Source organism: Lepidochelys kempii, chromosome 4 (genome assembly GCF_965140285.1).
Source record: "Lepidochelys kempii isolate rLepKem1 chromosome 4, rLepKem1.hap1, whole genome shotgun sequence".
NCBI lineage: Eukaryota > Metazoa > Chordata > Testudines > Cheloniidae > Lepidochelys > Lepidochelys kempii.
The window spans coordinates 83,538,911-83,566,867 of NC_136383.1; the positions used below are offsets into that span (position 1 = coordinate 83,538,911).

Consider the following 27,957-nt stretch of genomic DNA (forward strand, 5'->3'; position numbering starts at 1 on the left):
GGCGTGGGTGGTGTGGTCTCAGAGCCGAGTCACATGATGCCGCTTTTCTCCTGGTTCCTGCGCGTGCCGGCTCAGTCAGTGTGCGGTGGCTGTGCGCGGGGCCCAGCGGGAGGATGAGTATCTCGCGCTGGTCGCTGCTGGCGGTCACTGCCGCCGCGGCGCTCGCGGCGCTGGCCGAGGACCCGGTGAGCGGGGCATGCTGGGCTGCTGCGTGGGGCAGGCTGCAGGGCTACTCCCCGCGGGTGACAGCTGGAGGTGCGGGGCTTCGCCCTTCTCCGAGCCTCACCCGCAGCGCCTTGCTGGGAAGCACCGGGGGGAACTGCAGCTGCGCCGGGCTGGGCGAGGGCTGCCCCTGCTTGCGGGACGGAGCGCGGCCCTCAGCGGCCCGGGCACTCTCTGGGGTTGTGCCCCCTTGCAGCGCTCTCCTCTCAGGCAGAGGCGGCCCTCGCCTGATTCGGCCTCTGGGTCCCCGGGGGAGGACGCGGAGCCTTGTCGGTACTAGTTATGTGCATGGGCCGCACCTCGCTCTTCAAGGCACCGCCCTAGGCTGAGAGAGAAGTGGGCTGCCGCGCCTGGGTTAATAGCAAGTAGGTGGGGGCTTAGGATCCTGGGAGTCAAGCTGGTTTCAGTTGTTCTTGTAATTGGTATCGGTCTAAACTTTCAGAGTGGGGTTCCCGAAATTAGGCACTGCAGCCTGACCTTCCAGCATGGCAGAGGTGCAGTGCTCCTGACTGCTTCTCTTAGTATCTTATCCTCTGTCTTCAGGGGAGGCTGGGGGTGTGTAGCTGTTCTGAAAGTTAGGCCACTGATCTAGGTACTGAATTCCAGGTGGCCAAACTCATAAACGGTAGCCCCTGTTAATGATGTAGGAGCTTGGTGTATTGCTGTGCAGAAAGTGGTACTGTATAGTCTACAGTAAGAGCAAATCCTTTTCAGCCTGTTTTATGTGCTGCTGAAGTTATGGGTTCTCCTCTTCTTAACTATTTGCCCCAAACCACTCTTTGTATGGGTTATTTGTAATGTATAGCTTTATTCGGTAAAGCAGGAGATGGTTGGGGCTGTTTACATTGTTTAGTGATGCCCTGAACTAGTTAACCAGTGGTCTTGTTGTTTAAGCAGGGTGATTTAAATGTGCAGAACGTTATTGGGAAAACTTGATTATTCTCTGTAGAAGGTATAGGCAGAAAACTAGTATTCAAATGAGATCTTCTAGGAGTAACCAGAAGTATTTATTATTCCGCTTCATATGACAAAACATACAATTAACATGTTCCCTGGGTTAGGAAATGTACAGACAAGATAATACACAGAAAAACCAGTGGTGGTGGCCTATGGGAGAACATTTGTAAGACCCCACTTTCTCTAAAAACTCCACTGAAGTTAGTGGCCCAGGGAACTTTTCTGAATTGAAGCTTGGATTTTCTTCAGTGGAAAAAGAAAACACTTCAAAGTTTGCGCAATAACCAGAATAGCAGAAATCTATCCAAGCTAGTTAAACTCCTAGCTGATTAAATTTACACAAATTGGCTTTTGAGGTAGCCCGATGCAGCAAGTGAGCTAGAGCTCACAAAAGCTTATGCTCAAATAAATTTGTTAGTCTCTAAGGTGCCATAAGTCCTCCTTTTCTTTTTGCGAATACAGACTAACATGGCTGCTACTCTGAAACCTGTAACTTTCCTACACCTCTGAATTAATCCTCTCAATATCTGTAACTTCATTTCAGTAGTAGATGAAGTGAGCTGCGTGTATACATTGAGATGAAAAAATGTTTAAATATTTGGATTACAGTAATTTCTAGAGACCTCATTCAGAATTGGGACCTCATTGGGCTGGAAGCTGTGCAAACAGTAATAACTTAAATGCCTGTCAATATAATGACAAGTTTCAGAGTAGCAGCTGTGTTAGTCTGTATCCGCAAAAAGAACAGGAGTACTTGTGGCACCTTAGAGGCTAACAAATTAGAGCCTAAGCTTTCATGGGCTACACCATCATAGAACCTAATCACATAAGCCGTGCCTTAAGGGTTCGTTCACCTGCACATCTACCAATGTGATATGCCATCATGTGCCAGCAATGCCCCTCTGCCATGTACACTGGCCAAACCAGACAGTCTCTGTGCAAAAGAATAAATGGATGCAAATCTGACATTAGGAATCATAACATTCAAAAACTGGTAGGACAGCACTTCAACCTCTCTGGCCACTCAGTAAAAGATTTAAGGTTGGCAATTTTGCAACAGAAAAGCTTCAAAAACAGACTCCAAAGAGAAACTGCTGATCTTGAATAAATATACAAACTAGATGCCATTAACTTGGGTTTGAATAGAGACAGAGTGGCTGGGTCATTACACATACTGAATTTCCCTAAGTTAAGTATCCTCACACCTTCTTGTCAACTGTCTAGATGAGCCATCTTTATTATCACAACAAAAGTTTTTTTTCCTCCTGCTAATAGCAGCTCATCTTAACTAATTAGCCTCTGTTTGTATAGTAACTTCCAACTTATCTGTATGAAAAAATATATATATTTTCCTCTTACTATATGTTCCATTCTATGCATCTGATGAAGTGGGCTGTAGCCCATGAAAGCTTATGCTCTAATAAATTTGTTAGTCTCTAAGGTGCCACAAGTACTCCTGTTCTTTCTGCCAATATAGTTAAGTTTTGTTTTAAGAAGAGTCCTCTGACTTTCTTCTCCCTAGTCCACAGCAACTTACAACAGAACAATTGCTTCCTTTTATGACTTTCTGTGGTCTAGGTAACAGTTTTCTTGTTTCATAAGAAAGGAGTCCAGGAGAGCTGGCTGTATTTTAAAGAAACCATCTCGATGTGTAGAAAGAATAGTAAATATGGCAGGCGACCAGCTTGGCTTAACAGTGAAATCCTTGCTGATCTTAAATACAAAAAAGAAGCTTACGGGAAGTGGAAGATTGGACAAATGACCAGGGAGAAGTATAAAAATATTGCTCAGGCATGCAGGAGTGAAATCTGGAAGGCCAAATCACACCTGGAGGTGCAGCTAGAAAGAGATGTTAAGAGTAACAAGAAGGGTTTCTTCAGGTATGTTAGCAACAAGAAGAATGAGGGAGGCAACCTAGTGACAGAGGATGTGGAAAAAGCTAATGTACTCAATGCTTTTTTTGCCTGTCTTCACAAAGAAGGTCAGCTCCCAGATTACTGCACTGGGCAGCACAGTGTGGGGAGGAGGCTGTAACGATGCTGGTTCTTGCAGGACCCAACTGAGTGTGCCAATTGAGGACCAATTGCTTAAAGCAGGGCAGTTACAGCCCAAGGCTGGAGTTCTATGCACACCAAGGCAAACCAAAGCAGCTAAACAGAGAAGACTTCGGTTTTACCCCACTGGCTAACCACAAATCACACAAGCAATTCCCTTAGACACTCCAGTTTCCCAGTATTACCACCAGTGCCACTCATTATGGGACAGATGGGTATGAAAACCTTTTTTCTTTTACTGGGGTATTGGTTCTCAATCCTAAAGGACCAAGCCCCAGACCCAGGTCAATATACAAATCAGATCTTACCCACAAATCACGCTGTTGCCAATCCTTTAGAATCTAAAATCTAAAGGTTCATTCATAAAGGAAAAAAATATAGATGAGAGCTAGAATTGGTTAAATGGAATCAATTACATACAGTAATGGCAAAGTTCTTGGTTCAGGCTTGCAGCAGTGATAAAATAAACTGCAGGTTCAAATAAAGTCTCTGGAGTACATCCACAGCTGGGATGGCTTTCAGTCCTTGGTTCAAAGCTCCAGTGTAGCAAAGCTCCTCCAGAGGTATGAAGCAGGATTGAAGACAAGATGGAGGAGCTGCAGCAGTTTTTTATATTCTCTTGCCATGTGGTCTGTCTTTCTTTGTTCCAAAGACAAGTTGTCCATCACATGGCATGGAAAAACCTCAGAGTTCTGTCCATAGGCATGTCCCTGCATACCTTGCTGAGTCACAAGGCATGTTTGCCTTCTCTCAGTGGGTCACTTGTATAGCTGATGGTCCTTAATGGGCCATCAAGCAGGCTAGGCAGAGCTGACACCAACTTGTCTGGGGTGTCATGCAGAAGCATAGCACAAGTTTGAAATACAGACAGTATAGAGCCAATACTTAACTTTAAATACAAAAATGATACATGCATACAGATTGCATAATCATAATCAGAAAACCGTAACCTTGTCTTAGACACCTTATTTGACCCCTGTTATACAATTTTGGTGCTACTACAGGACCTTGGTTGCAACAATGTTCTGTACAGTCCCAGTTCAAGTCAGTCACAGAGGCGACCAGCCATCTGTGGAGAGTGTGGTTCAGGACTATTTAGAAAAGCTGGATGAACACAAGTCCATGAGGCTGGATGCGCTGCATCTGAGAGTGCTAAAGGAGTTGGCAGATGTGATTGCAGAGCCATTGGCTGTTATCTTGGAAAACTCATGGTGATCGGGGGAGGTCCTGGAAGACTGGAAAAAAGCTAATGTAGTGCCCATCTTTAAAAAAGGGAAGGAGGAGGATCTGAGGAACTACAGGCCAGTCAGCCTCATCTCAGTCCCTGGAAAAATCATGGAGCAGGTCCTCAGGGAATCAATTCTGAAGCACTTAGAGGAGAGGAAAGTGATCAGGAACAGTCAGCATGGATTCACCAAGGTCAAGTCATGCCTGACTAATCTAATTGCCTTCTATGACGAGATAACTGGCTCTGTGGATGAGGGGAAAGCAGTGGACATGTTATTCCTTGACTTTAGCAAAGCTTTTGATACGGTCTCCCACAGTATTCTTGCCAGCAAGTTAAAGTAATATGGGCTGGATGAATGGACTATAAGGTGGATAGAAAGCTGGCTATATCATCGGGCTCAACAGGTAGTGATCAATGGCTCAATGTCTAGTTGGCAGCCGGTATCAAGAGGAGTGCCCCAAGGGTCCGTCCTGGGGCCAGTTTTGTTCAATATCTTCATTAATGATCTGGAGGATGGCGTGGACTGCACCCTCAGCAAGCTTGCAGATGACACTAAACTGGAAGGAGTGGTAGATACGCTGGAGGGTAGGGATAGGATACAGAGGGACCTAGACAAATTGGAGGTTTGGACCCAAAGAAATCTGATGAGGTTCAACAAGGACAAGTGCAGGGTCCCATGCACTGCTACAGACTAGGGACTGAATGGCTAGGCAGCAGTTCTGGAGAGAAGGACCTGGGGTTACAGTGGACGAGAAGCTGGATATAAGTCAAGAGTGTGCCCTTGTTGCCAAGGCGGCTAACAGCATTTTGGGCTGTATAAGTAGGGGCATTGCCAGAAGATCAAGGGACGAGATCGTTCCCCTCTATTTGACATTGGTGAGGCCTCATCTCGAGTACTGTGTCCAGTTTTGGGCCCCACACTACAAGAAGGATGTGGAAAAATTGGAAAGCGTCCAGCGGAGGGCAACAAAAATGATTAGGGGACTGGAACACATGACTTATGAGGAGAGGCTGAGGGAACTGGGGATGTTTAGTCTATGGAAGAGAAGAATGAGGGGGGATTTGATAGCTGCTTTCAACTACCTGAAAGGGGGTTCCAAAGAGGATGGCTCTAGACTGTTCTCAATGGTAGCAGATGACAGAACAAGGAATAGTGGTCTCAAGTTGCATTGGGGGAGGTTTAGGTTGGATATTAAGAAAAAACTTTTTCACTAAAAGGGTGGTGAAGCACTGGAATGGGTTACCTAGGGAGGTGGTGGAATCTTCTTCCTTAGAGGTTTTTAAGGTCAGGCTTGACAAAGCCCTGGCTGGGATGATTTAACTGGGAATTGGTCCTGCTTTGAGCAGGGGGTTGGACTAGATGACCTTCTGGGGTCCCTTCCAACCCTGAGATTCTATGATTCTAAGTGATCATACCTTTTAAAATATGAAATGTGGCCTTCACCAGTACAACAAATATTTGTAATATGTTTATAATGAAAGTACTGCAAAGGTAATTGAAGGGAGGCAAAGGGGATCTAAAAATCCAGCCAGATTCTTAGATCCTGATCTTGTAGTTGACTGCACCCAGGTGTATCCTTGGGGCTCCATGTTCACATGGAGCATACTACTGTAGTGGTTTAGAGGCACTAGTGTGAAAAAGTGTTGGGGTAGGCTATTTAGAGGTGTGATGGGAGAGTTGGTGGTGAAGTGGATGACTATATAACTTTTAATTTGTGTGATTCAGTTTCTTAAAGAACTTCAGGTTTCTTTTGATTTGATGCAGATGTATTAGGTTAAAGTATACTTCATACCACTGGCTATCAAGCTGGTTTCTCTTGTCACTTTGTCACTAGTATTAAATATCCTAATGCTTTCAGTTACAGCTGTGTAACCCCATTGTATTGAGAATTGCACAGATTGTAACTGAATGCTTTCAGTGGGTTGTACACATGTAACTGAGGGCAAAACTTGTCTTGCCATTTCAATTTAGATAGAACTAAAAGCAGAAGAAAATTGGGCTCACTTGCCGTATCTGCATTGTCTGCAATTCTGTTAAGTTGTGTATTACTTGTTACTATTATTCTGAAGGATGAAAAACATCAGTAGGATTATTACAGCATGGCAGAATACTGCCCTGTAATGGGAGAGGTAAAGAAACTGTTTTATGGAACATAGAATTCTAAGCTGTCTTCAGTTACAAAAAAATGCTGAATATCAATTAGTCTGATAGCTTTAATGTGATATCTTTAATCTATAAAATACTATTCAAAGTTATAGTTGTGCAAAGGGAGATTATTAGGAATAATAGGGTTAGGTAAGGGAAATCTTAGACTGAGTAGTGAGGAAAATTTCCAGAAATTCTGGAGTACAGAATATTCTTCCAAGGCAATGATGAAATCCCTGTTGCTTGGAATGCTCAGAATGGACAATTTAAATGTCCAGATGAACTTTATAAATGTAAATAGGCTGGGCTTGAAAAGTTTACCCAACTGTTACTAATCTGGGCACTAATGCTACTCTACAGTGACAAATTTGTGGCACCATGTTTCCTGCAGTTTACAACAGCTATATTCTGTATTTAAATGTAACTGTCAATTTTCTATTTAATAGACTTTTTTGGACTCCCTTTCTTTGTAACTTGGCTTCACTCACTTTGATCATGGTGTATCTTTTCTATGTGGTCTTCAGCCATCTTACCTCTTTCCCTGCATTGCATTACCTTTCTCCTCCATTATATATTTTTCCTTCTGCTTCTCCTCCACAATCTATTGTATTTCTCTTTCGTAACTTATGCTGCCACGCACCCTCACATACTTTCATGTACACACGAAATTTAGAAAAACTTTACTCGACATTTAACAATCAAAACCTGGTAGCAAAAAGTTGGTAAGATAGATGCAGCCTGTCTGGGCCAATGTCCAAGCAAGAAGCTATCCTATCTTCAACCAAAATTCCCTAGCTATTGAGAAAGAGGAAAGTATAGGAATTTTTAACAAGATGCCGCTTCAGGCCCCTGCTTCCAGGCTCCACTTTTTGTAGCAGCCTCTGATTAAGTGTCTGACATACCTGAAGCCCACTTTCATGGCTTCTGAAAGTGAAGAGAAGATCTGTCTACTAAGAGCAGCCTGACTGTTGAGAGGAGAGGGTGTCTCCCCTCTATCCTTCCTCCAGCTTCATGATAGTTGTAAAGGAAGGGGTCTCCCTTACCACAGTAATAGCTCCAGACCTGCTCCTAATTTCATTCTGTTGCTGGGAAATGTGTCAATTTCACTGCTGCTCCAGAGAAGCTTCTGAACAGCAGCAGTGAAACTAATCAGTCTTGTCAATTTCATGCTTTTTGCTTAGGAAAGCTATGAATAGTAGATGCTCTAGAACTGTCTGAAGATCTGGAAACAGCAGTGTGTGTTGGTTCATGAATGGAAGGCTATGTTTGTAACCCTCCACCTAGAAACTTGTCTGTTTTCTTGAACTTTAAAAATAAGTTAAGGGTGGTGTTTTAACTAACTGTGACATAATACACACTGACTATAACTGAAAGACTAGAGAAAAGTCACTTCTGGACATAAAAGGACAGTTTCATCCACCCACCCCACACCCCCTTTGACTATGTGGGTTATTTTACACAAATAAAGAAAGGGGAAGCCTTGCAAAAGTGATTATAGAACAGCCAAAATTAGCTGGGGGATATAGCAGCATATGTAGGACTAGAAACACCAAACTTAAAAAAAGGTTGGATTTCAAGCTAATGTCCTATTATGTTCAATTTGCTAGAGGCAATAATATTTCCTCAATTAATATAGACTGCTTAGGTTACCATATTGAGCTTCTTATCAAGAAAAGGATTCTAGAGTATCCAGCTATCACTTAAAAAAAGAGACAAACTTCCAAACTGAAATTTGTCATTTTCCCTTAACAGTAGATAACTAATAAGCAGTTGGGTGCATTGCCTGGAAGTCTTCAAACTTATACTGTTTACCTAGTTTTGTGTTATAATTTTGTTGTGAAGGGATAATGTTTTTAAACAATGGTGGCAACAAAACCATTTATCATTTTGAGATACTTGAATATTTGTCTGTTTAGCAATGTTTTTCAGCCAGGTATCTATTTTTGAAGTGGCACTGTACTAACTGCCTGACCTAGTCCTAATTTTGCTTTATCTGTTAAACAGTTTCATGTGATGGAATATTTCCTTTTTGAGTATTGTGAAATGTAAAAGTTTCACAAGATACAGTTTTGCTGTTCAGAATTCCGACTCCTTACAGCCTTCTCAGTCACCTGATGTCTCCAGCTAGCTTCCTTATTTCAGATTCCTTAATTTGGTAGTTGCCTCTAAGTTTGAAATTTTTTTACATTTGTCTTAATTAGGAAGAGGATATTATAACTGTGCAACATTGTGTTCATGCCCATGAATCTGCTTACTTCTTATAGTCATGTCTAGCATGAGCTGTGATTCCCTTCATAAAGTTTCTTACCAATCACCCAAAACAGCAAGAATACAAATGTATTACATTTATTCAGCGCTCTGCTGATGACTGTTCTTAGCTGTGACTAGCACAACAGGGTAAGAGTAAGAAGCAGCTGCCAAAGGGTAACCTCTGATGGGTATAAACTCTCTTCGCTAGATTAATTTGTTACAGATCAAAAATCCTCTCACCAATTATATTGCACAAGTATGAATTAACTTTAACGCTTTTAAATGTCCTGTCTTCCTCTGTGATTGATACCATGGAATAACTTGTAAGATGGAAGGTATCTTGCACAATGTCACAGGCTATTTGAATTTATGAATCTAGGGAATTTAAGATGAGTTGCCCAAGGACAACTTGCATCTCCATCCAGATTATTGAACACTGATATGTTGGCTGTCAGTTGTTTAGTCTGAATGAGTTGTATGCCCATTTGTCAAGGACAAACTTAATCTTTCTTACTGGTGCAACCAAACTGCAAATAATTGACCTTCTGCCTGTTTACTTGTAAATGGCATTTGTGCCCATAAAACACTTCAGGGTGCACTTATGTTGTTAGCAGTGTGCCCTTGTTCGGTAGGGCAATGTGGGGTGTACTTGGGTGAACAAAACTCAGAAGCAGGCTGGTAATTTTTTTCCATTACTTCTGTTAGCTGGCTACGCTTACAAGTCAAATGAGGTGAGTTGCCAGAGTGAAATAGCTGGTGCATCACAGGATTGGAAGCAGGAAGACTTGGGTTCTGACCCTGATGCTGACTCCTAGACTTCCCTATACTACAAAAAGAATACTCATTGGGTGCAGCTGATATGCTTGGGATTATGCTTGCAGTTAATCAGTTTCTATATTGGTGCTGAATGTAAAATTAATTAAATGGTGCCAAATGTTACCTTGTATTTAAGTCATATTCAGCACCAGTTTAGCTGCTCACATCAGCAGTCGGTAATGTCTGTACCATATAGCAAGCTGTGATGACTTTAGGCAAACCACTTAATTTGTATGTGCCTTTGCCACCCATCTGTAAGACAAGGATACTGTCTAACATGCCTGTCTTGCACGTGTGTTGTGATTTACTTAACGCTTCTGAATTATTCTGACCTATGAACAGAATGCTCTGTAAATGCTAAGTGCTATCACTGGCACCTCTGATCACAGTAGAATAATCAGTTAATATATAGGATTAAATGCAAGCCATTAGCTTGTCCACTAAGCAATAAATAATAATTTCACTTGTTCAGCTTGGACTACCAAAATACAGGATTTTTTCCCAGCCTGTTGTGATTGCTCAGCTAACCAACAGGTTATATTATCCTTTATGATAAAAGTATGAATGATTCCCGGTCATCCCAAAGTACCCCCTTGTGTCTGAGCACCTTAAGGCCAGGGTTACTGTCCCACTTCCTCTGTCAGGCCCTCTAAGGACTCCTCAGCAGGCTCTCTTGCTTCAACACCCCTCCTTGGGGCCCATTTATTACAAAAACATCATGCAAATCAAAAACAAAAGTCCCAAAGCATAGTCCATCTATATCACCACCAGTGCATCTAATCCATTGACATAGCACATACCACACTCCCAGTACCTCTTTGGTCCTCTCCTAGCCTTCTGCCGAACAGCCACCTAACCATTTCACCTGGAGTACAACCCCACTATTCCCAGCAGGGACCCCTCTCTGCTGGGAGTTCATCCATGTCAGGGGAACATACCTCACTCCTGTTAACCTTTTTCCAGCTCTCCAGCATGTAGCTCATTGGGTAAACCCCTCGTTGCACCCTTGCCTTTAGTCTTCTGTGGTCTTTGGTTTCAGCTCTCCAGCTTGGAAGTCAGTAGGTAACTTCCTCTCTAGCTTGGGGCAGTCAGCCAGTAAACATCTCTGTAGCTTCCCCCCCCCCCCCCCCCAAAACTGCCCTCCTTCTGTGCTTCTCCCTGATCCTTTATAGCTGCATGTGCTTCCTAGTCCCCCTAATTGGTCAAACTGGAAGCACCTGTACTGACACAGAGGCACTGGACATGCTTCATTTAAAAGGACCAAAAACCTAAGACTACTTGGCATATTAAAAACAAAAGTCAGATAACCAAGAAATTGGTTTAAAAAAAAAAAACACCTTGCATTCTTAAACAGTATTGTTTCTCTCTCTCTCTCTCTAGTTTGGAGAAGACTGCAGAAGTAAAACATATCCTCCTACAGGACCAACGTGAGTAACTCCAATTACTACTACACTTTCTACCACATTACAGGAAAACAGTGAATTGGGAAGAAAAAAAGCAGTTTAAACTTTTGGCTTGCTTACATAACAGAATCAAATGAAAACATCTCTTCCATAGTTTTGGCCTTGTACTTGGTATAGCACAAATGTATAAACCTGTATAAATATGAACTTTGGTACTCATTTTTCAGATTTAAAGGGACGGTTCCTATATACATCATAAATCTTGATTTACCACCCAGCAGAAGATGGGATAAGTTGATGAGTGACAAAAAAATGGAGGTATGAAATAAAGCTTTTGCTCTTAAGTTTAGCTTTAATAACTTGTATACAACTTTTTCATGGAGTGGGAAGAATTTATCTTTGAAATATTTAATGATTAACGTTTCTAATTCCAGTCTTCTGTACTTAAACTGATCTGACTTAAGGTCTTGACCAGAAAAAAAATAAAATGGCTAAGTAAACACTTTCTTCCTACAAAATGTAGGTTGTCAAACTAGATCTGACTTAATAGAAGGTAAGTTAACTAGTAATTAGAACACTTTGAAGAGTGGTGTTTCCCGAGGTGGACTTAAGTTTTTTCCTCTTCAAATCTAAACACGTTTATTACGGGGGAATTGTGCCAGAGTGACAGCCTTCTGGGGGCTGAAGTATTCTATCCACAAACGCAGGATACAGTGGCAGTAGTCTTAACTTTCCCACACGATCCAGTCAGTATGCCTCCTTCCTAATATGGAGAAACTGACTCTGGTGCTGAATGGGTAGTACATTCCTCATCACCATACTGTTTTTGGCCTTCCTAACACTGTATGTAAATTAAGGCACCAACTGTGGTGGAGTTTTTTGTGGAGTGGAAAGAGGTCACTAAATTTGGTTCATTCAAGCCATCTAATAAGCCATTGGGTAGGAATAACTCTTGAACAATATTAAGGTGTTTGGTTTGAACCTAAAGAGAAAAGGAACTGTGTCAAATTTTCAAGTTTGCTGGTCTCTAAAGTTAGCCTTAAAAATCATATTTAGGCCTCTAATTAGAAGTGGCTTTTTTCCCCAGATGTGTTGGGCATGAGCTTCTTGCATTGACTCCAGTGTCAGCTGGGACTGTTAATCGCCTCTTAAAACTAAGCTAGTTCTGCTTTTGCCCAAATGCAAGTTTAGGAATCTGTTTTTAGCTAGACTGGAAAACACCTGCCTATATTTTAGATCATGTACCCCCTCTTGAACCATGTAAACCAAATCAGTGGATTTGCACCATTTACAACAGGGCTGCATTTGTTATGTGCTCTCAAGTGGAGAAAATTTGAAGCTTTTCCAGTGTATATACTCGAAGTTTCTTAGAGTAGGGCCCTTATCGTCTTGTGTGAATAAGATAGTGAGTAAGGGTTCAAGAATTGGGCTCTTAAATGGCTGCAGAGACTGGCAATGTTTGTCTCATCACTAGCATCAGATTATCATTTTCCTATCATTTCCTATATTAAAATGCAAAAGTATCACAATCTTGAACTCTATTAACTTAAAATTTTTGCCTTTCTAGTTGAAGACTGTAATTCAGAGTATTAAAAATATAGCAAATGCATTCGTCCCTAGTGGCAAAGCGGTTGAAATAGTGGATACTAAGTTGGTAAGTATCTTCAGTGTCTAATTTTTTTTAATCCTCCAACTGCATGCCCTAGCCTCCAGAATGCAGTCCTAGAATCCATAGAAATGTAGGGCGGGAAGGGACCTTGAGAGGTCATCAGGTCCAGCCCCCTGCACAGAAACAGGATCAAATACACCTAGACCATCCCTGACTGGTGTTTGTCCAACCTGTTAAAAACCTGGATGGGGATTCCACAACCTCCCTTGGAAGCCTATTCCAGAGATTAACTATCCTTATGGTTACAAAGTTTTTCCCTTGCTGTAGGTTAAGCCTGTTACTTATCCAGAGACTGAGACTTCAGATGTGATAGATACTTACTCTTAGTTTAGAAAACTTATTTTCTGGAGTTAAATTCTATTGGAAGACAGATACTAAACTGAGGAAAAAATTATTGCAAGTGTTCTGTTTGGGGGAATTCTTATGAATTCAAGAAAGTTTGAACGTAGTCTATCTAGTAGGAAAATTCATACGCCATTGAAAATGACGGTCTCTTTAACAAAACAGACTTACTGCAATGCTGTTTTTTCTGCTGTGCTGTACTCCTTAGTCATTTTCTTTAGTTCACTGCATGTGACAAGTGTCTGACCACAACAGCACTTATGAATTTACCAAACGGTCTTGATCAGAGTCCATTGTTTTGGACTAACCGCAAAACTGTGGCCCCCTCCCCTTTAACTACTAGCAGATATGTGAAGTATTTGTGAGTAATTCACGAGTGTGGCAAAACTGAATTGAAACAGTACAGTTTTGAGCAGCAGCAGTAATATCTGGAGTTAAAAGTACCATTTTACTATGTGCAGTTTTGCAAAGGGTAAAAGGGACAAAAGCAAGAGAAATTGCAGATGTGGTGTTGATAAATCTGCTGATCTATATTGTAAGACATGTCTGTATACACTGCAATTTCCCTTTTATCCTTTGTAAATTTTTAGACCTCCTCAGCTGCTAAACTGACTGAAATGATTATCTTTAAAACTCTTAATAAAAGTTAGATTCTTTGGGTCAAACCTTCAAGCCTAGTTGATCCAGACTTGGTACAGGACCTGAGCAGGGAGCAAGATGACATGCTCAAGCTAATGTGCTAAAAAGAGCAGAGTGGATGTTGAAACATAGAGTAGCCACCCAAGTATGGATCCGGGCATCAGGCAGGCTTGTAGCTGGTCAGCTAATTCTTTGCCAGGTTATCTTAAGCAGAGCTTGTGTGTGTGTGTCTTCCTGGACTGGGAAGCATTCTTAGTTGCAGTGTAGACATAACATTAGACAACTCTGCTTGCCTCATCCTGAAGGCAGCAGGCGGCCAGGTCTGTCCCTACACAATATACAACAGTCTGATGTCACTCCAATTTGCCTCTGTGGTGGGGAATGGGTAGTGTAGGTAGGGATTCCCCTAATCAGCATTATTGTGAATGATGCCTTGGTCTTGTCTTGGTCTTAACAGTCCGTGGTCTCAAAAATTAACTGGACGTTGTGCCCATCTCCATTGTTTGAGTGTAGAGATTTTAATAAACTAATTTTTATTCTTAAGGTGCTTCCTTGCTTTTCAGTTTTTTCCACAAACCCCTCAAATATTTGCAGATATTCAGTGTCCAGTTTTACAATGTCAGCCTAGAAAGATGTGACTAAGGAGGAGAGAGCCTCTGTTTAGAGACCAAGATATTATTCATCATCAGTTACAATTTAAACAAGTTGTGGGTTTGGTATTTTTTTTGTCCCCCAGGTTCGGCTGATTTCCACCCTTCCCTACCCTTTCAATGAAGAGCTCAAAGGGATTGCAAATGCTTCGGGCATTCCTTTGGGTAATAATTTCAACATTTCAGTTCTATAATGTCTGAATCACTGATTTTTCTTCCTCCCCTTTAAAATTGCAGTGCATTTATCTATCACATTAGCCTACACTACCTAATTATTCAGTATATAATGATAATTTAATGATTTATATGAACACATTATCTGTAGGAATATGACAGCAAATGACACTTGAAAGATTGCAACTTGTAACCCTTGTGTCCAACCATGCCCTCTCTCTGATGGCCTTGTGAGGCAGATCTTCTGCTGAGAGATATGGAGGCTCTCAATCTAGGACTGCTAGAAGTTGCAGCACTGCTTTGTTGAGAGTTCTTTGCATTTCCTTACACCCACTCCCAACATGCCAAGAGGGGGCAGGGGCAGGGGCAGGAGTGCTTGTGGGACTTTTCTCCCCAGAAAGGCTATGTGTAGCTACATGCCATAGTAAAAAGCAGGCCACAGCTACACATGCAAATGAAAGGCATCCCACTTCCAGAGCCATACTGCTAAAAATAGCCTTGTAGACTGGGGAGGTGCTGCTTGGACATGTGGAGAGCCATGTAGGGTACATACCCACAGGGTTCAGATGTGACTTGAATTGCCTAAGCAATGCCTCACCATCTACACTGCTGTTTATACCAGTGCTAGGGGGACATGCAGCGTATGTACTCTACATGCTAATATAAGGTGTGTGTGCAGACTCTCACACTGGATCTCTGGGTACTACATGTTCTCTGCCAGAATCCAGGCAGATCAGGAGAACTGCTGATCTGTGCTTTTTTCCCCCAACAATCCTGGCAGTGTGCAAGCAGCACGAGCAGTGCTATGTTGAAGATCTTGTGTGATGCAAGTTGCTGAACAAGGAAAGCTGTATCTTCAGTGTCAGATTTGGGTGGGCATATAGGTGCAAGAGAATCTAGTCCCCGTGTTAGTTTAGTTAAGATATTGAAGCTCCTTATACCTCTTGAGGCTCTTGCCTTTAAGTGAACTGGCCATTGACTCAAACCCTAAGAGTCAAATTGAAATTCTAGAGAGGTAGTGCTGTAGGATTCTCCTTTCTCCAATAGACTTCTTTTCTAATAGCTACTCTTTTTATTGACAGTCTGGCACTTGGATTGAATGCTCCTTTTTTTTCCTAGGAGAAATTGTTCTGTTTAATATCTTCTATGAAATCTTTACAGTATGCACTTCAATAGTAGCAGAAGACAAATCAGGTAAAGTCTGTTCTTAACCACTTTTATTGTGAATCTTATGGGAGCAATGGCTTTTGTCCTGTGTAAATACTTTTTGGTTGAGCTTTTGATAATAGTCCACTAGGAACTTTGCTATTGCTGGCTTCTGTTCCTTGCTCTGTTGCTGTCCAGCTGGATGAAGTGACTTACTCAAGGTTGCTGTTTCCTGCATCAGTTTCCCCTTCTAGAAAGTAGAGGCGATGATGATATTGAACACTGTAAAGCATGTTGTGATCTAGAGATGAAGAGCACTATGTACAAGTTCGGTACTTTATGTGGAAGGTGCTCAGATACTGTGGTGATGGGCAGCATTTATATAACTCTAAACCAAAATAGTTTTAAGTGGCTGATTCATACCTACTGAATTAAAAAAAAAAAAATCACTCCATCGTTGCAGTGTTCTCAGTTGCTATGTGAGAGAACTGGGTTTCTGGGTTTCTTTTCTTGGTCCATTCTTTCCCCTTCCTAAACTGCACAGACACTAATATGAGTTGTCGCAAAAGGAGTCTTCCATTTTTCAGCCAAATGGGTGATAGTTTTGAGGGTAGGAGTGAATTCAGTGAACAAATGACATGAGTATTTCATTTGCTGCTTTTTCCCCTTCCTGGAAATGAGTTCTGATATTGCATGGTCACTCTTCCCATAAACAGAGTTTTTAGAGCAGGGGAAAAAAAAAACACCTTTACAAACAGAGTAGATCTACTTATTTAAAACAAAACCCTCAAACAGCTGTGGATTGAAGCAGTAAACTGGAACTGCTTTGTATTCATCATTCCAGGGACTCTGAAACACTATTAGCAATCTGTAAACTACTATAACTTTGCCTAGGTTTCAGATTTACTAGGGTAGTTGAAATGCCTTTCCAAGAAGGCACAGCATTTTTAAAGTTACCTGATTATGTATTCATTCAGGTGTTCTATCATGTTAATTTGATAACATTCCATGTTATTTAAAAAACAAGTAATGGAAAAACTGGGAGAATTGTATTTTAATCCCCAAATAATGTTGGGGATTGGAGTCCATTTTGATATAGAAAACAATGGGACAAGTGTCAGAGAAAAAACACTAAGGTTAGGAAACATTAAATTTTAGAAAGGAAAAGCTTTAGAAGCAGACTTGTTCCAAATATCTCTTTGGTCTCCCTAATCATTCTTAATATAGAATGGTATTCTTTAGCATCCATGTTGGTATAGCAAGAACACCCACAACACCATCCAGTTATAAAAATCTATCTGCTATGAGTTCAGCTTGCCTGTTTTTCTTTAGTCAGAGCCTTAACCCCCTAGACATGCCTGTTTTTAAAAATATATTAAAATAACTTCTCTTCTAAATCCAGGAAAGCTGTACCATGCTAGAAATTTAGATTTTGGACTATTTCTGGGGTAAGTACATGTGTGTCTATCTGCCCATTAGAAATCATAGAATGATTCCAAATAAGAGTCCTAAAAGCAACCGAGGCGTGAATGTTACTCTGCTGTTTTTCAGTACAAGCTATTAATTTAACATTTACACATTGTTTGTCACAACTAGTTACTGTTACTAATTAACTCTTCACTGTATATTGCTGGTATAATGAAAAAGACTAGTACAGGGTAAGAGTACAGCTCTTTACCTCAAGTAGTAAAATGACCCTTCTTCCATACTTAGCAGAAATGGCTGTTCCATTTTTAAAAAAAATCATATCTTGTCCTGCTAGCATGGAAGAACCCCATAGATGGCCCAAGTGAATCCCCCCCACCCCCTCACACACACCAGGGAATGGGCATGAATAGTTGCTGGAAACACTTGCACTCTGTGTGCTCCACTCTGTCCCAGCAGGTGGGACTCACTCCAGAGCACAGCATCTGCTGTGGCACAATACACAAAAGAAACCGTGTAAAAGAAAAGTAGTGGATCACCGGGGTCACCAAGCTTTGGCTGTGGTCAATATCTAATTCTTCTAATAGCATCATGTGAACTGAAGAAGCACTTGTACCATGTCATCTGGATTATTCCTGCTGCTTGTTTTATGGTCCTGTGTGTGTATACACACATACCGCACAACAGCACCATCAGTGTGAACTCTGGAATTGAGTTTCCTTAAAAGGATAGCTTGGGTCAGACACACTTCAGCTTTTACATCTCCTAAGATCAGTAGAAATGTTTCCATGGAATAATCTTCTAAATTCTCTTGGAGAGTTTGCATCCCAAATATTGCCACATGGTAGTGCAAGAGTTTGACCAGTTTGTATTTTTCTTAGCTCAGAGATTGTAAACCATAAACAGTATAAATAGTAAACTGAGTACAAAACAAGGGTGAGATCTTACCACTCTTAAAATTCTCTGGTGCTGCTTAATGTGCTTTGTTTTTAAATTTGTATATGTTTAACCTGCCTATCACTGTACTTTCAGGTTGTTTTCAGTTTTTTTGTTAAATAACTATAATCATGTAGTTATGTCCTTAGTATCTGAGGCCTACAGTACACCTTGCTGCTTATAGACAGATGGACTAGAGACTCAACTGTGTAATATTCTGAGCAATGTCTCTAAACAATTCAGTTTAGATTTGGGTAACCGTTATTGTACAGGTCATTGTTTTCTTGACTTCTCTCAGTATTCACAATCTGTTCTGTCCAGAGCTGGAGTCTACTCACTATTATATATCTTCTAATGATTCTGTATCATGTTCCTTTCCACTCTCTGTTTGAATAGAGTGAGCTCCATTGTTTGGCAGTAGTTTTCCTTCCAACTGTCTTTATAGCCAAGAATTTCAGAATTCCATTAACTTATTCACCCATTACATTTCTGAAATGTCAGTTTTATCTAGGTTTTTCTAATACCTCCACAAATTAACCATAACTACTGTCTTCTCCATATTTTTACTAGAACTTCTGCTCTTTTATTCGAGCTTCATTGATCAGTGCTCCTCAGCATCTTTCAAATGTCCCTTGACTAATATCAATAATAACCTCCCCACAAACAACTTCAACTCTGGTTCTTTCAGCTTTCAACAAAGAAAACCTCTATGTCTCTTTAATGAATCCTGATAATATTGCGTCTTTGGTTTCTCAATGTCTGTATAAGATAAGGACCTGGCTGAGACTTTAAACTAAAGATGGACAAAGGGTGATCAAATCTCATGGCGGAGACCACCAAGAGGTATACATCTTTGGGGTGCTTTAAAAGTCTCAGTAGCTCCTGGAATTCCAGGTAATCTCTGCCAAAAGTGGGGTCGTTATGACAGTTGAGATCACTTCATGACCCCTTACTAATAGGGTTAGGGTGGCTTAGTAAGTATTGCGTAGAGGTCCAGTTTGGCACTGAACAATCAGGTGTGGGCCAGTATTGGGTCTTTAAAACCATATATTCACCCATAAACTGCATTTTATAAATTTGATTTACACTTTCTTCATGCATAGATTCGCTAGAAGTAAGGAATTAAAAGTAATGCTAAATGTGGAATTAAGAACACTGTTGTATTGGGTTTATGTGTACATTTAATGCATAGTTAAATGTTGCAGTCTGTATAATAACATGGGTTAGCAGAGTTGTCTTAATAATGCACACTTTCCTTCTGTAGGTGGGACATAAAAAATAGTTCCTGGATTATAACTCAGGAACTGAAGCCCTTAGTGGTGACTCTGGACTTCCAGAGAAACAACAAAACAGTATTTAAGTCTACAAACTTTGCGGGATATGTGGGCATGGTGTCTGGAATCAAACCAGTAAGTGTTCTTTGTTTGCAACACCACAAAACTTTCTGGCTCAGATTTTCCTTTTTTAGAGCAAGATTAACCTTCCTTCTAAGGATCAGTTAGGAACAGGTTTGAAACTTGTTCATTTGTCACCTTCAGAGATTGTCCATCTTTTGTAACTGAGCCCTTTACACAAGTTATAGCATCCAAGTTTACTTATAGTTGAGATGGAAATGTATGCTTCCAAAGAATGGAAAAAGAAGAAAGGATACTTGTTGGAAAATGCCATTGATTTGCACAATTTCATTATAAAAGGAAATTGCCCACATAAAATACTTGAACTTTGAAGCTAGCTTGTATAGCTAAAGGAAAATTTCACACACTCTCAAAATTCAGAATCGTGCGGTCTTGTATCTAACACAGATTTGGCTTTAAAAAAAGAAAAGTTAGATCATAGAATCATAGAAGGTTAGGGTTGGAAGGGACCTCAGGAGGTCATCTAGTCCAACCCCCTGCTTGAAGCAGGACCAATCCCCAATTTTTGCCCCAGATCCCTAAATGGCCCCCTCAAGGATTGAACTCACAACCCTGGGTTTAGCAGGCCAATGCTCAAACCACTGAGCTATCCCTCCCCCAGATGAGCAGCTTTGTGAGCAAGCAAAAAATGAGATCACCCGTGATTCCCAAAAAGACAAAGAGCTGAACTTAGTCAGTGTTCTTAGTGTTATGTGTTCATCTCTCTTCCTGGCAAACGTAGGCATGTATTTTAAATTAACTTGTCTTGATTCTTAGGCAGCTGAGATCTGGGGTTTAATCAAGATTTTAAACACTGACTATAAACATACACCCTGCTTCTCAAACGGGTGGCTTTTCTCTCTGCCTCCTCTTTTCCCTATATTTTACCATCACCTCAGATCTTCTCCAAATGCTCTGTTCCACTCTTCTCTACCATTTTAGCCACAAACACAGTAAAATGAGCTCCAGCAATATAGTGTGAGTTCCACCTTCAGGAGTCTAGGCCTTAGCTGTTGAGTTCCCTTCCCACCCCACTGGAGGAGTGGAGTACACAGGAGGGGTTGGGGAAATTAACCTGGAAGCTCATGCACCTTGGTAGTTTCATGTGCGACTATAATTTATAAGTGTGGTACCAGTGACCATGCCATGGGGCAAGTCTTCAAGCCTGGAACTTTCCTAAGGTCTGGTCTCTTTCTGGGAGACTAATTAGGTGGCTAAAAGGGAGGTCGGATACATTATTGGCAGGTAGCTGATGTGATGCTCCTGTAGTGGTTTGAAGGGAGAATGACCCCAGCATTGGATTAGCACGACAGGAGAATCTTCGTGGCTTGCTACAGTAGGCTACAAACCCCAGAATACAGTTCAGCCTGGTCTTACCCACATCTAGATTAGTGAGGTTCTGCTGCACGTGTCTAATTTTGCAATTCCTTTCTCAATGAGTAGTTCCACTGGTATCTTTTGGGAATATTCACACACAGAGCAGATTACAGGATCAGGCTATATGTCCACCTTAAAGTACAGTGTTACTCACTGCAGTGTCAGTAATTAGTAAAAGTATCTTTCACTTCATTATGAAAGCTAACTCATTTTGTTTACTGTTTCCCAGGGAATTTTCACTCTTACAATGAATGAGCGCTTCAGTCTTGATGGTGGCTACATTGGTGAGTAACTGAGACTTGTTTCTTGAATACATAGCAAAGTTTTCAAAATTTAGGGGCATCTGCTAACTTACACACAAAAAAAAGACTGAAGTCAGTGTCAGATGTACAAGACGGGGAAAAACAGAGAAGCTGAGGCTAGGGATTATACCAGGGATGTAGAAGCTATAAAAGTCAAGGGGAAATAAGATTGTCTCTCTATGAAGAAAAGTTGTTATAACAGGTGATTTCTTTCAGGAATCTTTGAGTGGATTCTTGGGAGGAGAGATGGTATGTGGATGGGTTTCCTCACCAGAACTGTGCTAGAGAACGGTACAAGGTAACGTGTTTTCTGGTCATCTTCCAGTGGGTTTGTTTATCATGGATGTGGATTTATCATGGTTGTGGATATTAACATTTAGAACCCCCCTACTCTTTTTTTAATCTCTTATTAGAAACTTGAAAATTAAACTGATCTCTGCCTATTTTAAAAATGTGTGGTAGATCTTTTTAGAAGCTAGAAAAGGAACCTTTTCCTGGCATGCATGTGTGGGGGTTCCTGACGAGCCCTTGTTTTCTTAAATGAAGCTAAAATTAACAGGACCACTTCCACCTCTCGAGTGGCATATCATGACAGAACCTCTTCAGACACTAACATAAGTTAGGATGTCATGATATTGGGGAAAAAAATGCTTTGTTTCGCTGCAACCCACTAGGTGGGTCATAAAAAAGTTCCCATTTCTGTCTTGACAACCATTAAAAGAAAAAACTATCCAGGAGACGTCTCCCAGAAAACTGTAGGCTTTTTTAATAGAAAATCAAATTGTAAACATGAGCAGCTTGCTATTGGAGAATTTTTACTTCTAGAAACTCAGTATTGTTACTTTATATAGTTCTATTAAAGTTTACTTATTGAATAAGCCTGATATAATGGAAAATACTTTGAGCATCAATGTTTGGGTATTCGTAGGGCTTAAAGCACACGAGTCTTGTTGAACTACATTTTTTTCTCTAATGCATTATTTAGTTATCAAGAAGCAAAGGACCAGCTGGTTAAAACAAGACTACTGGCTCCAGCTTACTTCATACTGGGCGGAAACAAATCTGGAGAGGGCTGTGTGATCACTCGTAGCAGACAAGCTGCCTTGGATGTCTGGGAGTAAGTACACTTAAGAGTAAGACAAATTCCGTTGACATAGGCACACCTATGTCTAATGTATGAGCTCTTTTTTCCTTAAAAAGCTGACTCTGGAATCTTATTGCTTGATTGGATTAAAAGCTTTAAAAACTCTAAAAAGCAGCGTTTTGATATAGTATCTGGCTTATTCAGGAAAAAGTGCTTTTATAATCCTAGGCTATTTCACTAATCTGCTCAGGAATCTCAAATTCTTTAACTAGTGCCGTCAGTGAAATACAGATACAGTTAGCATAGGGGGAAAAGTGTATCTGGAGTATTTAACCAGAAAATGAACACACATTTACATCTCTTTTCAAGCCTTAATGCAAACAAGGGCACATGGTACGTGTTGGAAACAAACTATGATCGTTGGAAGACTCCCCTTGTCTTGGATGACCGTAGAACACCTGCAATGAAGTGCATGAACCAGACAAAGCAAGAGGTAAATATTTTAAAATAACTTAATTTAGTATTTTGAAATTATCTGAACTCAAGCCACCTCATAGTAAGGGTCTGCACTAACCATGGCAGTTCAGGGCATTAGCTTGGTAACAGGAACAACTAAGGCTTTAGAGTAACAGCCGTGTTAGTCTGTATTTGCAAAAAGAAAAGGAGTACTTGTGGCACCTTAGAGACTAACCAATTTATCTGAGCATAAGCTTTCGTGAGCTACAGCTCACGCTCAGATAAATTGGTTAGTCTCTAAGGTGCCACAAGTACTCCTTTTATTTTAACTAAGGCTTTGATGCAAATTTGCCTACATGATGTATGTATAAAGCAGCTCAGCTGGCTGCTGCTAGGTTTAATGGGAGGCTTCTTCCTGGGCTAGCCTGAGGCTCTCACTGCTTTGCATTTTTAAACTCCAATTTCTGAAGTATTTTTTTCTTCAGCAGTGCAAGCAGGTTGGGGTACAACTGATCATATAAAAACACTTCCTAAACTACATATAGGGATTGCTTCATCCATGAGCAAAATACTACAGCTGAGTTTACAGGTGCCAAATGTTACAAAACTGCCCTACCTTCAGCAAAGCCTGGCCTGCCAATCTCTAGTGCCTGCTTATCTTATGTCTGGAGGGTGGTTGGGGAGTTATGTATTTTCAGTCTGCTTTAACTTTATAGCTTAAGTAGTCAGCAAAGATGATAGGTCACTGTTCTCAGCATGATCTTGCTATGTAATTTGTATGTAAACATGAGCTAATATAAACCTAGCTAATTGCAATTTACTCATCTCTTTCAGAACATCTCCCTACCAGCCATCTATGATGTTCTCTCCACAAAGCCTATCTTAAATAAGGTAACTATTTTTTCACATTTCTTGCAGTGGTGATGTATTTCCACAACGTGGGTACATCACTTTAGGCCAGATTCAGTGGAGTTTCACCTACTCATGGCTGACTCTAAATTTGACCCTGGTTGATCTCTGTATATTTTGGTAGACACTTGAAACAAAAAAAATATTCTTGGTCTTGAAAATGTTTCAGTAGATGTCTTAGTGGTTATTTTACATCAGTGAGAATGCGATGATCATACTAGTTTGGTAAGAGGATGTGCAGCAAATCCAACTTCATCAAAAAAGGATGAACATCTAATCGTTTCTAACAGCAGTCAAATTACAAAAGCAAGGAGAAGTACTGACATGAGATTCCTAAGTAAAACTTCCTTCAAAATATGTTGGCGTCAAAGTTCTCTGGCACTTGCAAAATGTATATGAAATCATTTAAACTTGTATCTGTAAATAGTCAGAGGCAAAAACACTTAGTGAATCTGACCTCGTCCAAATCTCATGCTGTTACCTATGAATTTAGAGTTTAAATATCCAAGGGATAAATCTGGTCCACTCTGTTTACAAATTGAGTCATCACACACACCTTATCTTCCTTAGTGCCAGGAGCAAGGAATCGAATGTCAAGGAGCACAGATCAAGGGATGAAAAGTGTTTGATTTATTTTTATAGGGGTGATGTAAATTTTAGGATAATGTCTCCTCTTTTATAAATACACTGATTCAAAAACATTTCAGAGGTTCTGGGCCTTCATTAAGCATAGTACAAAACTGGTTAATTGGCAATCCACATAACTTAGACTTAATTCTTTTAAAACTTTCGGGTTGCAGCTCAAGGTGCTACGTCCCAGCATGCCTAAAGTTTTTCTTTTAGCATAGAATGGACACTTGTCGGTTCTTCAATGGGATTAGGATTAAATCTAGTTATAACTAATCATAGTGGCTAGACTATAGGCTTTTTACCTCTGTGGATGGCAAGAACATAATAATTTTTGCTCTTACAGCATACACCTAATGTTTTACTAAAAACAAACCTCATAATATATACAGCTAGAAATATTAGAAGCTAAAAGAGCCAAATAGTTCTCATCCTCTCTGTTCCTCAGGGACTATCTGAAATAGGTAAAATGTGAATCACAGGAGGGATAAAATGAGTTTCCTTTCTCTTGCTAGCTGACTGTGTGCACAACACTGATGGAGGTTTCGGAAGGCCGTTCAGAAAGTTATCTGCGGGAGTGCATAGGTTCCTGTAGTCCATGGTGATCCTTCACCCATCTGGGATGAGCTCTGCCTGTTGGAATTGGATACCCTTCAATAAAAATAACTGTACCTCTGGAAAGGGGATCTTCAGCCTACAGATTTTTCATCAGAAGTTTGATAGCTATCTGCAGATAGCTAAGAATAGATCCAATGTAGGACAGGTCATCCATCTGCTTCCTTAATTATTGACTGTTCAGACAACTAGTGTTCTTTTGTTTCTACTTCCAAGTATCTTTGCTGTAAGTGTAATACAACAATCACCTATTAGTCCCTTCTAATTTGTTACCACAATTGTTCACTATCTGAAAATTCCTTTTTTAGAGTATATGCTTTTAAACTACAAAATTGCATTAGCATGGCACCCTCTCCCAGTATGAGAAAACTGGGAATGGTGTAAAAGAGGCAGTTGATTAAATGAGTTCTCTTACTCTCTTTTCACAATAACAAAATTAAGAGTTTATATTGTTTGGAAGAATGTTTAATGCAGCTATTCATTATTAAGGATGTATTTCTAAAATGTCTGTGTGTAAAATGACCTATCCATAAAGTAGCTCCTATTAGAATAAACAAGCTGTTGGGGAATGTCTTGTGTTAGATCTGGGACAGAAGTAGACTTTGGTGTTTGGGAGATTTTTACCCACGTTATTTCCTTGGCATGACATTTGCACTCTAACAAAAATAACATTTCAAAACATTAATATTCCTCAATTTTCCTAGAGAATATCTATCTATTTTGACATCCAAAGTGCCTATGTATGAGTCACTGGTGCACAAGACACCTGTGTACTCAGGTGTAATATAACAGTGTGTCATTTGCAATGAAAATAGGACATTGCAAACAACTTACATCAAGTAGAGAAAATATCCTGTGAGGAACATAAACACCAATTATTAAATAGCAGATAAAACCATAATGTAAAGCTGTACAGAGAGTGTACTACAAAAGTAGTATTTGAAAAACCAGTAATGTTGGTTCTATTTCTCAGTTGTTAAGGACAAAGGAACTATAGAAACCAGAACTAGTAAATTGGGACAATACTCAAACTGTAGGGAGAAGTTGAAGATGCTTACTAGAGCTGAGTGAATGGGTTTGGTTTTTCCAGTTCCTGGGCAGAACTGAAAAATCCCCAAAAAACACTGTTTCAAAGTGAAACTTTTTTTGTTGTTGTTGGTTCTCTGCTTGTTTTGGGTGGGTTTTTCTTTTTTGTTTCAGAATGGTTTTAGGTGTTTCACCCTCTAAGTAAATAGCTACTTCTGAACAAAACACAATTTTGAAATGAAACGCCAAAATATTAGCCAAAGCTTAAACAGTTTCAACTTAAAAAAAACTGAAGTAGTGTACACACTAACTTGCGCTCTAGATACTTGGGTCACATTGGAGGCTTTTCCCTCACCCACCTGATACTATCTTAGAAGTTTCAGAGAACCACGGTCTCACATAGAAATAGAAGTTTTGAACATTGATTTTAATTTTGGGGGGGGGGGACTATTGATATTGCAACAGTTAATAAAGATGAAGACCATGTATACCAAACTGTTAAGCGATTACCACTATTATAAACTTTCTGGTTTCTATTCTCAAACTATAAAACAAATTAGGGTTTAACAGTTTATAACAGGATATATTATTAAAATGGTTTAGGGGACTACTCAGTAGGTTTTAATTACATCCAAACAGAGGCAACGTTCGCTTAACATATAAAACGCCAACTGTCATTTCAGGGATTTTTCTTTTTAAACAAGTGCCCTGTTTAAACATAAGTGTGAAAGGGAATGTGTATACAAATGTGGGAAAGACTAGACAGTATTCTAATGGTGTGGGAAGACCAATGTTTTGTATTCAATAGCCAAAAATATTCCTAAAAAGTGAGGTTTAAGTTGTAGTCTTCACTCTAGTGCTTAATTTAATTTAAAGCAGACAACAGAACTAAGTGTGATTAAATAGTGAGAATATAGTGATTCTGTAGATGCTAAATTCACACCCCACTATGACTAACTGGCATGGTAGTCAGACAGCTACACGCAACTTATCCTAACTCCATTCCTTTGCAAAGTGCTGTAAAGATGAAAAATAGGTACCTCAACACTGAATGTTCAATAGGTCAAGAGCTTAGTATGCGGAAGCCATAAACCTACATTGCAACAATTATGAAAGTCTCTTTTGATGCATGTGATTATCATGGGCAGATATCACCACCTCCTACACATACGGTTGCAAACTCTTCCCATTAGAACTATTTTCCCACAAACTCAAATTTCTGAAATATCTGCCTTTTGGAGTTTGAACTACTGTTGTGCTTTAAGGAACATTCCTTTGGAAAGGATAGACTAAGTGTCTCCAGCAATTTTAATGCATTCAGAAAAGAAACTAGTTTTCTATTTTAATAATTTGTTTTTAAAAAACTTGTCAAATGGGAAAAAATTCATCCCAATCAGTTTGCTAAAACTATATAAAAATGACATCTCTTTCCTAGACCACTCTCCCTACACTCCCCCATATGCTCCTAGAGGAGGCTGGAACCTGCCTTAGGGTCTGTCACAGGGACCACTTAAGCAGCCAGCCTATCTTAAAAAAAATCAAGCTTATGCTCAAATAAATTGGTTAGTCTCTAAGGTGCCACAAGTACTCATTTTCTTTTTGCGAATACAGACTAACATGGCTGTTACTCTGACACCTGTGAATTTTAGTAATTTTATTTACTGAGGGTTAAATAAAAAAAAGTGTTAATCTTTCCTTAAACTGCTAAAGGATGTGCCCAAAGTCTATTTAAATGTGTGTGTAAAGATCAGCCAAAACCACTGGTCCAAATCAATCCAGTTTTGCAAATAGTTTCAGTGCCCCCCAAAAATGTATTTTTTGGCAAATTTACTGTGTGCTGAAAAACTTTGCCTGGCTCTAATGCTTAAACCAAGCATCCATAGTTATCCTACATGACTGGCACGGGAAAATTTTACATAACTAAAGTTGATTACTTGCTTTGCAGGATTCCAAGAATAATAAATAAATAATAATAAAACTCAGATGTGTGGAGTATGTGTCATTGATTATACCTGGGATTAGTGCCTATTCTCCACCTCCATACATTAAGCTTGTAGGACCAAGTTTGTTTTTTGACTTATACCCACAGCCTCTTAAATTTAATTTATGT

At 40.1% G+C, this 27,957-nt stretch overlaps 1 protein-coding gene across 1 annotated transcript; it reads left to right on the forward strand.

Moving 5' to 3' along the window:
• ASAH1 (N-acylsphingosine amidohydrolase 1) lies at window positions 1-27,829 on the forward strand. The gene is made up of 14 exons (XM_073341910.2): window positions 1-185; window positions 11,054-11,100; window positions 11,304-11,394; window positions 12,644-12,730; window positions 14,463-14,541; window positions 15,670-15,744; window positions 17,099-17,144; window positions 19,322-19,466; window positions 21,058-21,112; window positions 21,347-21,428; window positions 22,116-22,247; window positions 22,584-22,707; window positions 23,505-23,561; window positions 24,722-27,829. Exons 1-14 carry the CDS (start codon window positions 114-116, stop codon window positions 24,809-24,811), a joined length of 1,182 nt encoding a protein of 393 aa, XP_073198011.1. The 5' UTR covers window positions 1-113; the 3' UTR covers window positions 24,812-27,829.
• The last annotated feature ends 128 nt before the right edge of the window (window positions 27,830-27,957 follow it).